This window comes from Dipodomys ordii, unplaced genomic scaffold (assembly GCF_000151885.1).
Source record: "Dipodomys ordii isolate 6190 unplaced genomic scaffold, Dord_2.0 Scaffold2, whole genome shotgun sequence".
Taxonomy (NCBI): domain Eukaryota; kingdom Metazoa; phylum Chordata; class Mammalia; order Rodentia; family Heteromyidae; genus Dipodomys; species Dipodomys ordii.
Window position 1 is genome coordinate 735,799 of NW_012267218.1, and position 14,902 is coordinate 750,700.

General features: G+C 65.8%; 1 protein-coding gene across 1 annotated transcript in view; it reads left to right on the forward strand.

Moving 5' to 3' along the window:
- Nucleotides 1–1,694: 1,694 nt before the first annotated feature.
- The window catches only part of Akt1 (v-akt murine thymoma viral oncogene homolog 1), a 19,571-nt gene continuing 6,363 nt past the window's right edge, over nt 1,695–14,902 (forward strand). The window contains exons 1-5 of the mRNA XM_013012794.1: nt 1,695–1,808; nt 10,341–10,469; nt 13,754–13,865; nt 14,210–14,354; nt 14,701–14,832. Of these exons, the coding sequence (XP_012868248.1) occupies nt 1,763–1,808; nt 10,341–10,469; nt 13,754–13,865; nt 14,210–14,354; nt 14,701–14,832 (564 nt within the window). The 5' untranslated portion in view covers nt 1,695–1,762. The remainder of the gene's footprint in view (nt 1,809–10,340; nt 10,470–13,753; nt 13,866–14,209; nt 14,355–14,700; nt 14,833–14,902) is intronic.

Sequence of the window (14,902 nt, forward strand, 5' to 3'; positions counted from 1 at the left end):
AGCCGGGGCCTGAGGAACTGCCCACCCCACCCCAAAGCTGGGGCCTGAGGAGCTGCCCACCCCACCCCAGATTGGGGACCTTAGACCCATGGTGGATTTGGTCAGTGATGCCAGCTGGCTTCTAAGTTCCACCGGGGTGGGACTGTGGGGCCCTGAGGGGCTAGGCCTGGGCTCTGTGGTCAGAACCCCCCCCCCTCATACCCTCCCCCCGCCAGTCTTGACCAGCCAAAGTGAAGGGTGGGCACCTTGGGGTGGCCAGTGCCTCAGGGGTGGGGTCTCCACAGAGTTCCTGGGTAATCAACCTGCGGGCCTGGGAAGGCCTCGGGTCCAGGGCAGCCCTGCCCCTGGCTGTGCACACTAGCTGCGCACACTGGATGTACACACATTGGCGTGCACACACTGGCTGTGCACAGGGTATTTTTACACACAGCTCTGGACAGCTGTCTGACTGGGTGGCAGGCCTCATCCTGGGGTGGGGGTAGGGACCGCGAGGTCTCCCGTCCAGCCTCTGCCTCCAGGCCTGGCTCCCTGGGTGTCACCTGGGTGTCTCTGAGCCCTGCTGGGCCTGACTTCCTGCACTCTGGTTTTCCCTGGGCCAGATGCAGTCTTCCCTGTCTTGGTAGTGGGGCCTTTCTGCTCTTCTGCTGGTGACAGGGACAGTCTGGGTGTTTAGCCTGTGCCCAGGAGACCAGAGAGGTGTCCTGGTGGGAGTTCGTGTCCTGTCTGCAGTGGTCTTGCCTGGCCCCCTCTCCAGCGAGGGGCCATCTGGGGGATCCCAGGCCTGCTGGTGGAAGTGTCCAAGTGCTCTTCCCCAGAAGGCCCCACGTTGGTGATGTGGGAACTGGGTCTTGAGGGATGCCTAGGAGTTCTTCCAGTGGAAGAGCAATGGGGGAGGACTTGTAGCATCCACAAAGCATGCTTTGGCTAGGGTGAGCTGGTGGGCCACGGCAGGGCCTGGGCTCCTATGGGGCCTGCCCATTTGCGGGCTCCTGAACGCTGTAATTGTGGCTCTGTAACCGCCCTGCACTGGCTGCTCATCACCGGCAAGCTGTCTGAACGTGTCTTTGTCCCTGGCGCCTGGTATAGAACCTGGCAGAACCAGGGACCAGGGATGCCCGGTACACGTTGGCTGCATGAATAAGCCAGATTCAGAGGGGCAGGGACTGCGGTTTTGGTGGGGCCTGGGGTCGCCTGAGGGGCTCTGCTCTGTGGCTGCTAGCTCATTCCTGCCTTCGTGTGGAGCGTTGCTCTCCCTGTGGGAGCAGGGAGCCCGGGTCTGCCCCAGGGCCCCAGCCGAGGGGTGGAAACCACGGGCGGGTAGTGCAGAGGGAAGGCGCTCACTACCTTAGTGGACCGGAGCCACTGGAGAGCTGCGTGGAGGAGGCAGCCCAGTAGCGGGGCAGCTGGTCTGGTTGGGGGCCTCCTGGAGATGGGGGTGGTGTGCCACAAGGCCAGGAGCCGGGGGTGAGCTGGTGGCAGGTCTGAGACCGGGAGGGCAGCGTGTGTGGCAGCCTTGAAGGCTGGCTCTCAGCGGCTGCGGCCTGTCTGACCAGTCAGCGGGGATGTGGTCCCGGCCGCCGAGGGCACCGGGGAGCGGATCCCAGGCCAGACACGGAGACCCGCCGAGGGCACCGGGGAGCGGATCCCAGGCCAGACACGGCCTTACTGCAGTTTCTCTGCTGCTTCTTCCAGAGACCTGGGCGCGGCCTGCTGAGAGGACCTGAGCACCCTGGAGTCCCCGGCTTGTGGGGACACGGGCACCATGAACGACGGGGCCATTGTGAAGGAGGGCTGGCTGCACAAACGAGGTGAGCCCCTTGGGGTGTGGGCCTCGGGGGGGCGGCTGGGTCTCCGGGGGGCCTCCCTCCTTCAAGGGGAGCTTTGGTAGTGCGGTCTGAGCACGCTGACCCCAGGGGCTGCTGTCCTTGGTGCCCCAGGACGGACTGGTGCACCCCCCCATAGGGGCTGTGGTCTTTTGGGGGACCTGGCGGGAGCGGCTGTGGGGCTGCTGGACCGTACACCGCTCCGGCCTCCCTGGCTTTCCTGGAAGGGGTGGAGGGCGCGAGCAGGCCCAGGGCCTGTGGGCCGGCTCCTGAGAGCAGCCGCCTGCCCGCTCAGCCCGGATTCCCCAGCTCAGGGCCTCCTTCCTCACCGCCAGGAGCCTGGGAAGGGGCCAGCTCATGCGGGGGCTGTGAGGGCTGGGCTCTGCACCGCCAGGGCACCTGGCCCAGGACAGCCTGGCCCAGGACAGCGGGGGCCAGCCCCTCCAGACTTCCTCTCCTGCAGGCCTCTTCATTCCCTGCCCTCAGCTCAGTGCCCCTCGCCCCCCCCCCGTCCCCTCCTGCACATGGTGGGGGAGGCAACAGTGGGGTGGGCAAGCCCATCAAAGAGGTGGGGCAGAAGTGGGTATTGTGAGACTGGGTTTTACAGGCTGCAGAGGAGCTCCTGGGAGCTGCAGGAGCAGGGAGAGGAGGCTGAGTGTGGAGGGCCGTGGTGGTGAGACATGGGGCCCTTGGGGCTTGAGCCGGGATTGAGGATGTGGTTGGCGGTGCATCGGAGCTCACAGGGAGACCAGAACACAGGCTCGGCCAGTAGCCGGGAGGGGCTGTCAGCCTGAGGTCCGTGGGGCACCGCTTCCCCTCCCGATGGGCAGGCGGGCCTGCCACCTGCCTTCTGTTCCCTTTGTTCCCCGGGAGTCTCGCTGCCTAGCCCTCCCAGGCCTGTGCTTGTACCTCTCCAGCCTCTGACCTGGGGACCCCTCCCCCCTCTGACCTGGGGCCCCTCCCCCCTCTGGCCTGGGGGCCCCTCCCCTCCTCTGGCCTGGGGGCCCCTCCCCTCCTCTGGCCTGGGGGCCCCTCCCCTCCTCTGATCTGGGGACCCCTCCCCCCTCTCACCTGGGGCCCCTCCCCCCTCTGGCCTGGGGGCCCCTCCCCTCCTCTGGCCTGGGGGCCCCTCCCCTCCTCTGGCCTGGGGACCCCTCCCCCCTCTGACCTGGGGCCCCTCCCCCCTCTGGCCTGGGGGCCCCTCCCCTCCTCTGGCCTGGGGACCCCTCCCCTCCTCTCCTCTGCCCCGGGACCCCTCTCCACTTTTTTGGCATGTGTTTGTTGAACGACCTAAGATTTAGGACTGACTGAGAAGTTGTGTGAGTCTTGTTCCTGGTCCTCGGTGATGAGCCAGGCCGGGCCAAGCGCTCCTCTGGGCCCTGGGAAGGCCCGCCTGCCCCTCAGGGTTGTGGCTTCTGGAGGCTCTAACTGGGGCTGGGACGTCAGGACGGCTGACCTACTCTTCTCAGGCCTCAGCCTCCGTTTGTGCAGTGCTGGTGGTGGGTGACAAGCCAGGGGAGGGGGTGTCTGTCCCCTTGTGTCAGCGGACGTGGTGCGGACCCACAGCCCCCGAGCTGAACCCCCGTGCGCGTTCCCTGCCAGCGGCTTGCGATGCCGTTGTGGGCCTTCCCTGCCTGGTGGGTGTGGGGTGGGGGGTGGTGTCCTCCACACAGGTCATTGGCCATCTCTGCAGCTCCCAGCCCAGGCTTCCTGGACCCCATTGGAAGGACGTCACCTCTGGGGAGTGATCCCAGTGTCTAGACCATTGGTGATCTTGGCCAGAGTGCTACAGGAACACAGGTCCCCAGTCTGAGGGTCTGGACCGGAAGCAAGTCAGCAGGGCACGGACCTGCAACCGGACCTTCCTGTCCTCTTCTGCTCCATAGGGAGTGGGGCTGTGGGGCTATGAGCCTCAAACTGTGAGGCCGGAGCTAAGTAGAGGTAGCCTGCCAAGTGGCAGCTAGGTGGACAAAGAAGACAGGGCTTGGTGAACAGAGGGGATGGGGATTGGTGGACAGTGGGGACAGGGCTTGGTGGACAGAGGACAGGGTTTGGTAGACAGTAGGGGTGGGCTTGGTGGACGGGGGGGGGGGACAGGGCTTGGTGCTGCTTGGGCAGTCCACCTTAGGACATCTGGTCACAGGAGCTCAGGCAAGGCCTGGGAGCCAGCTCGGGGTCATCTCTGGCTGACCACATCTCCAGCTTCAGTTTTCGGATGGCGGACGACTGTGCTGCGGCCTAGGTGCGTGTGCACTGCTTTGGGGTGAGGTCATCCTGAAGTCTGGCCTGGCCCTGCTCACCTGCCCTGTGGCCTGCCAGGTGTGGGCCATCTATCCCTGAGAGAGGGGCCCTGGCTGAGCCTGCTGCTGGGGCCCCATTCTTGTCCACTCAGCCTGTCCCTGGGCCCACAGGAGGTGGCCCGGCCAGCCAGCCAGAAGGGACCAGAGGGAGGCCTAGGGTGTGCAGCTGGGGACGAGGGGCTAGACTGTGAGTAGAAGGGGCAGGGAGCAGCCTGGCTGCACTGCGAGGCAGCTGGGGAGCAGGCCTGGGTGGCCTGCGGAGGGCGGGATCCCTGCCTGGAGCAGTCGCCTGCGTGCAGGGAGGTGTGTGTCTACACAAGTAGGCCCGGTGGGCTGCGTTGTGTGTGGTGCTGTGTCCGTTCCTGGCACAGACCCTCCGCCTCCAGCTCCTGCTCCTCTCCCCTCTGCCCCATGCAGCCCAGGCCCTGGCACTAGCCTTCCCTAGTGCCATGGCCCTGCTCCGCCATCCCCCCCCCTCCATCGGAGGAGGCCCCACTCTGTGGAGCAGGGCACAGGGGGAGGGGCTTGTGGGGCTGGGCCACCCCGAGCACAGCTGGGTGAGGCTGCTGACTGCCCGTTGGCACCTGTGGGCGGGGCCACAGAACCTCCTGGGCCCTCCCTTGGGCTGTTGAATTGGCTGTGTCCAGTGGCCCTGCAGTGGTCGTGGGCCAGGCTCATGTGCATGAATGCCTGGTGTGCAGGTCAGCACCTGACAGCCACGCTCGAGGGCGGGAGAGGGTGTAGGGGACAGGTGTGGGCTGGTGGCTGCAGAGCGCGGCTGTGTGGCTGTGACAAGACTTGGCCTGTGCTGGGCCGTTTCCTGTTTTGTGAGCATACTGAGTTCTCTCTTCAAAACAAACAACAGAAGAGGAAGCTGGCAGGCCTTGAGATGGGGAGCGAGGGTCGATGCGGCCTAGCCTGGACCCAGTGCACAACACTGGCGACGCTCCCTTCTCTGGCCCTCTGGGACAGGGTGTCCCTGGGAGTGGGGGTGCTCACAGAGCCACCCCGGCCCTGGTGCTGCCTCCTGGCCCCACTGGCCCTGGGGGGGTGGTGGTGGTGGAGCTGGAGCGCCTCCCCCCTGAGGTTCATGGAGGTCTGGAGAGAGGTAGCACTGGTGTGTGCACAGACAGTTCCCAGACCTGCCCCGGCCAGCGGCCTGGCATCAGGCTGGGTCCTAGTCGTGTCCTGGGAACAGGTGGAGGGAACTGGCCGGGCTGGGCTGGTGTTCCCTCTGCCCGGCACACCCAGGCCAGGCTTGGGGCCGGCGCCGGTCCGGTGCTGTTCCTAGTGAGAGCCACTTTCCAGTGGCGCAGACCACGGCAGGCTCTGCTCCTTCAGTGCTCTTTCCAGGCAGCTCCCAGCCCAAACCTGCGCCCCCTGCTGGCAGGCTGGAGGAGGGCCCTGTGTCTGGAGCCACACCCAGTGCCCAGTGGGATGGACCATTCTTTCTTTCTCCCCACAGATGCATTTTTTAAACCTTAAGAAATATCTGGGTACCCGTGGCTCACGCCTCTAATCCCAGCTACTCAGGAAGCTGAGATCTGTGGATCTCAGTTTGAAGCCAGCCCAGGCAGGAAAGTTGGTGAGACTTTTATCTTCAATTAACCACCAAAAAACTAAAAGTAAAAACCAACAAAGCCATGCACTGCTGGCTCCCGCCTGTAATCCTAGCTACTCGGGAGGCCTAGATCTGAGGATTGTGGTTCAAAGCCAGCCTGGGAGAAAGTCCCTGAGACTCTTTTTTTTTGGTCCGGTCGTGGGGCCTGAACTCTGGGCCTGGGCGCTGTCCCTCAGCTCTTCAGCTCAAGGCTAGCGCTCTACCACTTGAGCCACAGCGCCACTTCCGGCTTTTTTTTTTTTTTTGCTTATGTGGTGCTGAGGAATCGAACCCAGGGCCTCAGGCATGCAAGGCAAGCGCTCTACCACTGAGCCACCTTCCCAGCCCAGTCCCTGAGACTCTTATCTCCAGTTAACAACCAGAAAATCAGAAGTGGCGCTGTGGCTCAGGGACAGTGCCCAGGCCCTGGGTACAAGCCTTGTGACTTACCAAAACAAAACAAAAACCCCACAGAAATGGAGCTATGGCTCAAGTGGTAGTATGAGCAAAAAAAATAGGGATAATACCTAGGTCATGAGTTCAAACCCTGGGGCCAGCAAAGAAAGAAAAAGAGAGAGAGAAAAGAAATGATTGCATTTCAGAGACACTGCTGCTGAGGGAGCAGGCCTGCTGGCGGATGCTGTGGCTGGGCCTGAGTGGAGAGGTCCAGGCTGGGCCCCTCAGGCAGTGCATGAGTGAGGTGGGTGGTGGTGTGGGGCCTAGAAGGTGACCTGGAGGGGCCGCAGGCCAGAGCTGGCCTGGAGCGGCAGGAAGGAGCTAAGGGGCTGGGGCGCTCCAGCCAGGTGACTGTGTGCTGGTGTGTATGTGAGGGGGAGGGGGGCTGTGCCCCAGATCCCTTTCCCTCAGCTGATCTGTTGCTGGTCCACAGCCATGGGAAGAGCGTCCAGCAGGCCTGTGACCCCAGGGGTCCCTTTCGCTAAGCCTTGGTTTCCCCAAGGAGCGAGTGGGCACAGTGGCCCTGCCCTCTCTGCTTTCCTGAGTGTGGGGGGGGCCCTGCTGGAGAAAGGCCCCGAGGGCTCAGCAGCGCGCGAGCCCTCCCTGGGCCGAGTGCGGGCGCTCCTCCTGCCCAGCCTGGCTCTGGTCGCCAGGCCCATCCGTGTGGCACCCTGCAGGTCTGAGTGACCCGTCGGACTGTGGGTCCAAGCAGAGCCCTGGAGATGACCGTGCTGCCCGCTCCCAGCAGGCGGCGAGGGCTGGGTGTGTGCGGGCCCTGGGCGGCCGTCAGCGGGCCGCTTGCTCAATGTGCTGGAGAAGGTAAATGGGTAGCCGGCAGCTGTCGGTGGGGTGGATGTGTGGGCGGCGGGGGACCGTGCGGTCGCCGCTGTCAGCTGGCACCCGCTCTCCAGGCCTGCTGGGGCTCACTTTGCTGTGGAGAAACAGCTCGGTGCCGCCTGGCACCCTGCCAGCTGCCGCCTGCCCCTGCTGCCATCGAAGCAAAGTGCCTACCCAGCAGTTCTGCGGGACAGGGCCTGGAGGCCGCGGGGTAAGGGTGGGGCACAGCCCGCTTGGCTCACAGGGGGCAGCCCCTGTGCTGTGCTGCTGGGGGCCAGGCGGGGCAGCAAAGCCCCCCCGAGCCCCCTCCAGGGCCGCTTTCCTGCGGGGACAAGTGGGAGCAGAGGCCCGAGCCGGCCCGGAGGTTGTGGGGCAGGCCCAGGCCACCTCCTGGCCAATGGCCGGACCTGGCAGGCGCACGGAGGAAGCCACGCTCACCACGTGAGGGGCCGAGGCCCAGAGGCCCTGGTGTCGGTGTGGACACAGATGGGGACTCAGGCTGGACGCTGGACTTGGCAATGTTGGAGTGGGAGCTGGCCCAGCCTCAGCCTGGATTTTCCTGAAAGGCAGATTTGGCCTTGCCTGTCTGCTGGCATACAGGTCTACAAGGCTTCATCTGGAGGCCAGGGTGCATGGCTCGGGATGTGGGTCTGCAGGACATGGGTCTGCCTTGTGGGCTGTATGGGTGGCAGGCGTGGCCCAGGACGTGGGTCTGCGGGACGTGGGTCTCCCTATGGGCTCTACAGGTGGCGGGCATGGCCCCGGTCGTGGGTCTCGCTGTGGGCTGTACGGGTGGCGGGCATGGCCCGGGATGTGGGTCTGTGGGTCGTGGGTCTGTGGGATGTGGGTCTGCAGGACGTGGGTCTGCCCTGTGGGCTGTACGGGTGGGGAGCGTGGCCCGGGATGTGGGTCTGCGGGTCGTGGGTCTGTGGGATGTGGGTCTCCCTGTGGGCTGTACGGGTGGGGAGCGTGGCCCGGGATGTGGGTCTGTGGGATGTGGGTCTCCCTGTGGGCTGTACGGGTGGTGGCGGGCGCTGCTCCCCAGCTGGAGTTCTCACATGTGCTCAGATGGAGCACCTCTGTGGATGTTGAGGTTGGGGACTCTGAGGGGCTGTCTCTCTCCGTTGGGGTGGGGTTTGGTAAGAGGCTGCCACTGACTCCCGTCTCCCCTCCCCCACGGCAGGCCCGGGAGCCTGCAGCTGGCCCCGCCTGCATACTTGTCCATCCTGTGCCACTAGCCCCCAGGGCTGGGGCCTTGGGGGCGTGGTCTGAGCTGGCCACCTGTGAGTGTTCGTCTGGGCTGAACTCGGCCGACGCTGGCTCAGGGCGACGGGGGCTGGCTGGACTTGAGCGGGAGATGAGGTGGGCCTGGTGTCGGTCACCCAGGGCCCCCTCCTCGCCAGGATTTCTGTGCTGGTCCAGCGGGCGAAGGCTGGGGAAGCCCTTGCTGCTCCCTCGCTTGCTGTGTCTCCTGGGCTCCGTGGACTCTCCCATGGGGATGGGAGGGCCTCACGGGCCCCTGGGGCTCGGCACCCCTCAGCCCCTGCCAGGAGCGGCCACGGGCCCGCCCTGTCCTGGGTCGCAGCTCCTGTGCAGCCCTGGCCTCAGCTGGCTTCTAGGTAAGAGCTGGTGAGGCAGTCTGGGGCCGGGCTGTTGGCGGTGGAGTGGACCGAGGGTGAGGGCCGGGGCAGGGTGCTGGGCAGAGGCAGCAGGTGGCGGATGGAGATGGATTTTGGGGCATGCTGCCGCACTCGTCAGCCCTCCGCGCAGCCAGCTTCCTGGGGGGCAGCAGCTGGCAGGATGGGAGGCACTCCATCAGGGCCGACAGCTCCAGACTGGCATCGGCGGGTGGCATGCATGGTGGGTGGCTGGGGACGGGGTGGGCTGGGCTGTGCATGCCCCCCGCCTGAGCTGTTCTCTCCCACCCATACCCTCCCCGCCCCAGGTTGCCTGTGGCTCCAGGGACTCATGAGTGACGGCCCTGTTCCACGTTCCCAGGGTGTGGGGCAGAATTGCTGGGGCCTCAGCCGCCTCCTGGAGGGTTGGCACGGGCCAGGGGAGGTGTGTGGGGACGGGAGGTGGGGTGCGTCCCGGGGTGCTGGTGACCTCGTGTGCACTATGGGCCAGGGAGGTGCAGCACAGTCCCACCTTCCCCTGGGAGCGGCCCTGCCTCACTAGGGTTGATGCATCTGGCTGGGTGGGAAGCCTTTTGCTTCTTTTTCCCCCTGACCAGGGCTCAGGTCCTTCCTGCTTCCCCTGGACCCAGCTGTAGGAAGCTGGGCTTAGGAGGCTGCTCCCAGGATGTTGGGTGGGGGGGGAGGAGAGGGTCATCAGTGTACCCCACAGGTATGCTGGGACCTGGAGGAGTCCCTGCTGCCCACACTGACCGGAGGGGCCCGACTTACGTGCAGGGGCGGCTGTGCACTTGACAGTGTGCAGGTCCCACCCCGCCAAGCCTGGGCCTTGGCTTGCTCTGGAATGCTGAGGTCTGGCGTGTTCTGTGGGGAGGCTGAGTGTAGATGAGGGCTGGCAGGTGGCCGGGGCTTCGGGGCAAGGCCCAGCCTCCATGCCCATGGGCCCCGGGAAACAGTGAGTGGCTCCTGGACCCTGGGCTGGCACAGCAGCGCCTGAGCGCCTGGCCTTGTGGCTCTGTTTCCCCAGGGGGCTGAGGCCTCCGCCCTTGCCGTGCAGGCGGGACCCAGTGTGGTGACAGGCGTAGCTGTCTAGGCTCAAGTGTGACCGGAGGACTCAGCTCCCAGGCTCAAGGACCCCAGCTTCTTGGCCCAGTGTCCCCTCAGATGACAAAGTTGCCTAATCAGTCCCCTGTTGTTCAGACTCCTTGCTCGGCAAAATGTAAATGAAACATTTTTTCCGGGTGTCAGTATGAAAAATGACAGTCTCCAGAAGATCACAGGGACATCTGCTCCGATCCCTCTGTGCGAGCCTGTTTCGGGCTGATGTTGCAAAACGTGAGGGGAAATGTCCTCGTGTACCTGGGTGGCCGGGCAGGCAGTGGCCGCCGCAGCGCCGGTCTCAGCTGAGTGCCCGGGGGCCCAGCCGTGGAACCTCCTGGGACTTGGCCACGGGTGGAGCAGGGTGGCGCCCTGGGGCCCAGGGATGGTACCTTGTCTCAGGACCTTCTGGGAAGGCCACATGGCGGCCCGGACCTCTTCCCTGCCCGCTACCCGGGCCTCTTGCCATGTCCAGCGGTGGTCTTCTCGGACTCTGTCCCTGCCTGGCATCTCAGCATGTGGCAGGGGCTCTGCAGCAGGCCGTGGCTGGCAGGAGTCCTCTCACAGCTGCACCCGCTGTCTCCCGTCGCAGGTGAATATATCAAAACCTGGCGGCCACGCTACTTTCTCCTCAAGAGCGACGGCACCTTCATCGGCTATAAGGAGCGGCCGCAGGATGTGGACCAGCGGGAGTCCCCCCTCAACAACTTCTCTGTGGCACGTAAGTGTCCCCTAGGCCACTGCCCTAATGGGGGTGGCTCCCCGCTGAGTCCCGCCAGGCTCCCTCCCGGGCAGGCTCCCTCCCGGGCAGGCTCCCTCCCGGGCAGGCTCCCTCCCGGGCAGGCTCCCTCCCGGGCAGGCTGCCCTGCTCCCTGGCCTCTGCTGGCGGTGGGGCGTGGCCAGGCCTGTGGTGACAGCCTGGACCGGGGTGGATGGCTGCAGCTTCTGTCATGTCCAGGAAGAGCGTCCTCCCCAGAGGCGGGCAGGGTGGGTGGCGGCTGCCTCGGGATGGGCCGCAGGGCTCAGGCAGGGGGAGGCAGCGGCCGGGCATCCTGCAGCTTTCTGCCTAACAGGGCTGCGTCGCGGGGTGCTGGAGCGGGCGGCTCCTCTGCCAGTCTGCTCTCAGGCCACCGCCCCATGTCAGCTCTGCCAGGGCCAGCCGAGGGGATGGTGGGCATGCTGTGTGGCCCAGTGGCTAGTAGGGTTTGGTTGTGGGAAATCAGCGCGTGGTAGGGAGTGCCAGCAGTAGGCTCTACCCTGTCAAGCTGTGGTCCTGGGGTCACCCCAGTGTCTCTCTTTATGTCCCCTGCCCTGGGGCATGGCTCCCAGACCGGAGGAGGCAGGACCTCTAGCCTCAGTGTCTACAAGCAGAGACTTGGCTGCTCTGTCACGGGTCCCCAGACCTGGCCCTGCTGCGGGTGGGTTTGGGGTGAGACCTCTGCCGCGGGGGCCTTGCTCGTGCCAGGGCCGGGGACCCTGCCGCAGCGCCTGGCTGAGGCGCTTCCCTGGTGAGCTTTCCTGCGTGTGCTCGCTGGAGTCCTAAACCTCTGCTCCTCCGGCCCCAGGCTTGGTGGAGCCAGGGTGTCTGGTGGTCGGGGCCCAGGGCCTCCGTCCAGGACGGGCCTTGGAGGTGGAGGGGCCGTGTACCTGTGTGTACGCCAGGGCGGGGCCTGGCTGGGGTGGCAGCCAGCCCAGGCGCAGCAGCGAAGCAGAGGGAAGGACCTCGCGCTGGAGGAGCGGCAGCTGCCCAACAGCGGCAACGTTGGGCCTTGAAACAAGTCACTGATAGCTTGCATCCAGCAAAGAACCAGCACGGGTGGGGAGCGGTGTCCCTGGAGGCTGGCGCCCCATGTGGTGGCCTCTGACAGGCTCACGGAGCAGGAGGCTGGGGCTGGGGGCGGGCCTGGTGTCCGCCCCCCCTGCTCTCTGTCGACATGGGCCTTCCCCTGACGCTAGCTCCTCCTGCTGGCCTGGCAGGCTGCCCTCTGCCCACTCAGTAGGACCCAGCTGGACCTCACTGCTAGGGCCCCTCTGCTGGCCCCAAGTTCTACCTGCCTCAGTCCTGCTGAGAGGCCTCCTGTTACACACCAGCTGCCCACTCCCCGCAGGGCCTGTTACACACCAGCTGCCCACTCCCCGCAGGGTCTGTTACACACCAGCTGCCCACTCCCCGCAGGGCCTGTTCTGGCCCCATGGCGGCCTATGGCATTTCTGGTGTGCGCTCTCCTGGTGTATGCTCTCCCGGTGTGCGCGCTCTCCCGGTGTGCGTGCTCTCCTGGTGTGCGCGCTCTCCTGGTGTGCACGCTCTCCCGGTGTGCGCGCTCTCCCGGTGTGCGTGCTCTCCTGGTGTGCGCGCTCTCCTGGTGTGCGCGCTCTCCTGGTGGGTGCTCTCCTGGTGTGCGCGCTCTCCTGGTGGGTGCTCTCCTGGTGTGCGCGCTCTCCCGGTGTGCGCACTCTCCCGGTGTGCGCGCTCTCCTGGTGCGCGTGCTCTCCTGGTGCGCGTGCTCTCCTGGTGGGTGCTCTCCTGGTGGGTGCTCTCCTGGTGTGCGCACTCTCCTGGTGTGCGCGCTCTCCTAGTGTGCGCGCTCTCCTGGTGTGCGGTGTGCGCGCTCTCCTGGTGCGCGTGCTCTCCTGGTGCGCGTGCTCTCCTGGTGGGTGCTCTCCTGGTGTGCGCACTCTCCCGGTGTGCGCGCTCTCCCGGTGTGCACGCTCTCCCGGTGTGCACGCTCTCCCGGTGGGTGCTCTCCCGGTGCGCGCGCGCTCCCGGTGCGCGCGCGCTCCCGGTGCGCGCGCGCTCCCTGCACGCGCTTTCTCCGTGCTCTCCTGGTGCGCGTGCTCTCCTGGTGCGCGTGCTCTCCTGGTGCGCGTGCTCTCCTGGTGTGTGCTCTCCTGGTGTGCGCGCTCTCCTGGTGTATGCTCTCCCGGTGTGCGTGCTCTCCCGGTGTGCGTGCTCTCCCGGTGTGCGTGCTCTCCCGGTGTGCGTGCTCTCCCGGTGTGCGCGCTCTCCCGGTGTGCGCGCTCTCCCGGTGTGCGCGCGCTCCTGGTGTGCGCGCGCTCCTGGTGCGTGCGCTCTCCTGGTGCGTGTGCTCTCCTGGTGTGTGCTCTCCTGGTGCGTGTGCTCTCCTGGTGTGTGATCTCCCGGTGTGCGTGCTCTCCCGGTGTGCGTGCTCTCCCGGTGTGTGTGCTCTCCCGGTGTGTGTGCTCTCCCGGTGTGTGTGCTCTCCTGGTGCGTGTGCTCTCCTGGTGCGTGTGCTCTCCCGGTGTGTGTGCTCTCCCGGTGTGCGTGCTCTCCCGGTGTGCGTGCTCTCCTGGTGTGTGTGCTCTCCTGGTGTGTGCTCTCCTGGTGTGCGTGCTCTCCTGGTGTGCGTGCTCTCCCGGTGTGTGTGCTCTCCTGGTGTGTGCTCTCCCGGTGTGTGTGCTCTCCTGGTGTGTGTGCTCTCCTGGTGTGTGCTCTCCTGGTGTGCGTGCTCTCCCGGTGTGCGTGCTCTCCCGGTGTGTGTGCTCTCCCGGTGTGTGTGCTCTCCTGGTGTGTGTGCTCTCCTGGTGTGTGTTCTCCTGGTGCGTGTGCTCTCCTGGTGTGTGCTCTCCCGGTGTGCGTGCTCTCCCGGTGTGTGTGCTCTCCTGGTGTGTGTGCTCTCCTGGTGTGCGTGCTCTCCTGGTGTGTGTGCTCTCCTGGTGCGTACCCTCCTGGTGTGCGCTCTCCTGTTGTGCGCGCTCTCCGGGTGCGTTAGTCCCCCCAGATGTGGGTTAGAGACAAGGAAGAAAGGCGCTGGGGTTGCTGATGGCGGCGTGCCAGGCGAGTGCTCTCGGGGCCTCTTGGGTCCGGAGCAGAGCTTCCCAGATGGAATGGGGTTTTGTCTTGTTTCATAAGAACACAGGCGTGGGGGAGGGGAAGAACTTACTCCCTGTGCTGGTGGGGAGTCCAGGGACACGTGCCAGGGGCCAGGACTGGAGGCTTGTAGGGACGAGAGGGGCTTGCACAGACAGCTGTCCCGGCTCTCCCAGAATGCCAGCTGATGAAGACCGAGCGGCCCAGGCCCAACACCTTCATCATCCGCTGCCTGCAGTGGACCACGGTCATTGAGCGCACCTTCCACGTGGAGACGCCCGAGGAGCGGTATGGGGGCTGCCCGGGGCTACGCGCGGCGGGCCTGAACTCGGCTGCTCCCGCTCTGTTCCCAGTGCCCAGGCCCTCCGCGCCCTGTCCTCCTGTGGGTGTGGGTGTGGAGCAGAAGCTGCGGGGAGAGGGGGAGAGGGAGGCCTTGTCGCTGGACGGAGCACTGAGGAGAGGGATGGGACCGTGGTGTTCTGGTGTTCTGGAGGGTTCCTGTGTGCTCCTCAGTGTGGGCTGCATGGGGGCAGGGGTGCCCCCTTCCCCTCCCCCTCCTGCGTGCTTGGGGTGGGTGGGTATCCGTGGGAGACAAGCCACTGCGGGTGCTTGAGGCCTCCCGGCTCCCACAGGGAGGAGTGGACAACAGCCATCCAGACTGTGGCTGATGGACTCAACAGGCAGGAGGAGACCATGGACTTCCGGTCAGGCTCACCCAGTGACAACTCGGGGGCTGAGGAGATGGAGGTGTCCCTGGCCAAACCCAAGCACCGTGTGGTAAGCCCAGCCCCTCCCCCCTGCCAGGGGCCGCGGGAAAGGGGGCTGTGGTGGGACCCACAGGCTCCTGGGTCCCACAGCGTCACCAGTCAGCGGGATGTGAGCTGCCAGCCTGGGCCTCGGCTCCGCCACAAGCCTCAGTCCCCGCCGCCCCCCCCCCCCGGCCTGTGGGCCCTGCCCTTCCTTGGCCCCAGTGCTCTGTGGGGCAACTGGAGGCCCTGTCACCGTCATATGTGTGTGTCCAGCCGGAGGCTGCAGCAGGTAGCTGGGCCTTTGGTTTGGGAGTCCTCAGAGCGTAGGCAAGCAGGCTGTGGCCAGAGGGCTAACGAGCCCGCACTGCCCACAGACCATGAACGAATTTGAGTACCTGAAGCTGCTGGGCAAGGGCACCTTTGGGAAGGTGATCCTGGTGAAGGAGAAGGCCACGGGAAGATACTACGCCATGAAGATCCTGAAGAAGGAGGTCATCGTGGCCAAGGTGTGGGGAGGGTGTGCGGCGTGGTGGGGGGGGCGTGTGGCGTGCCGGGGGTGTGTGTGGCCGGGGCGGG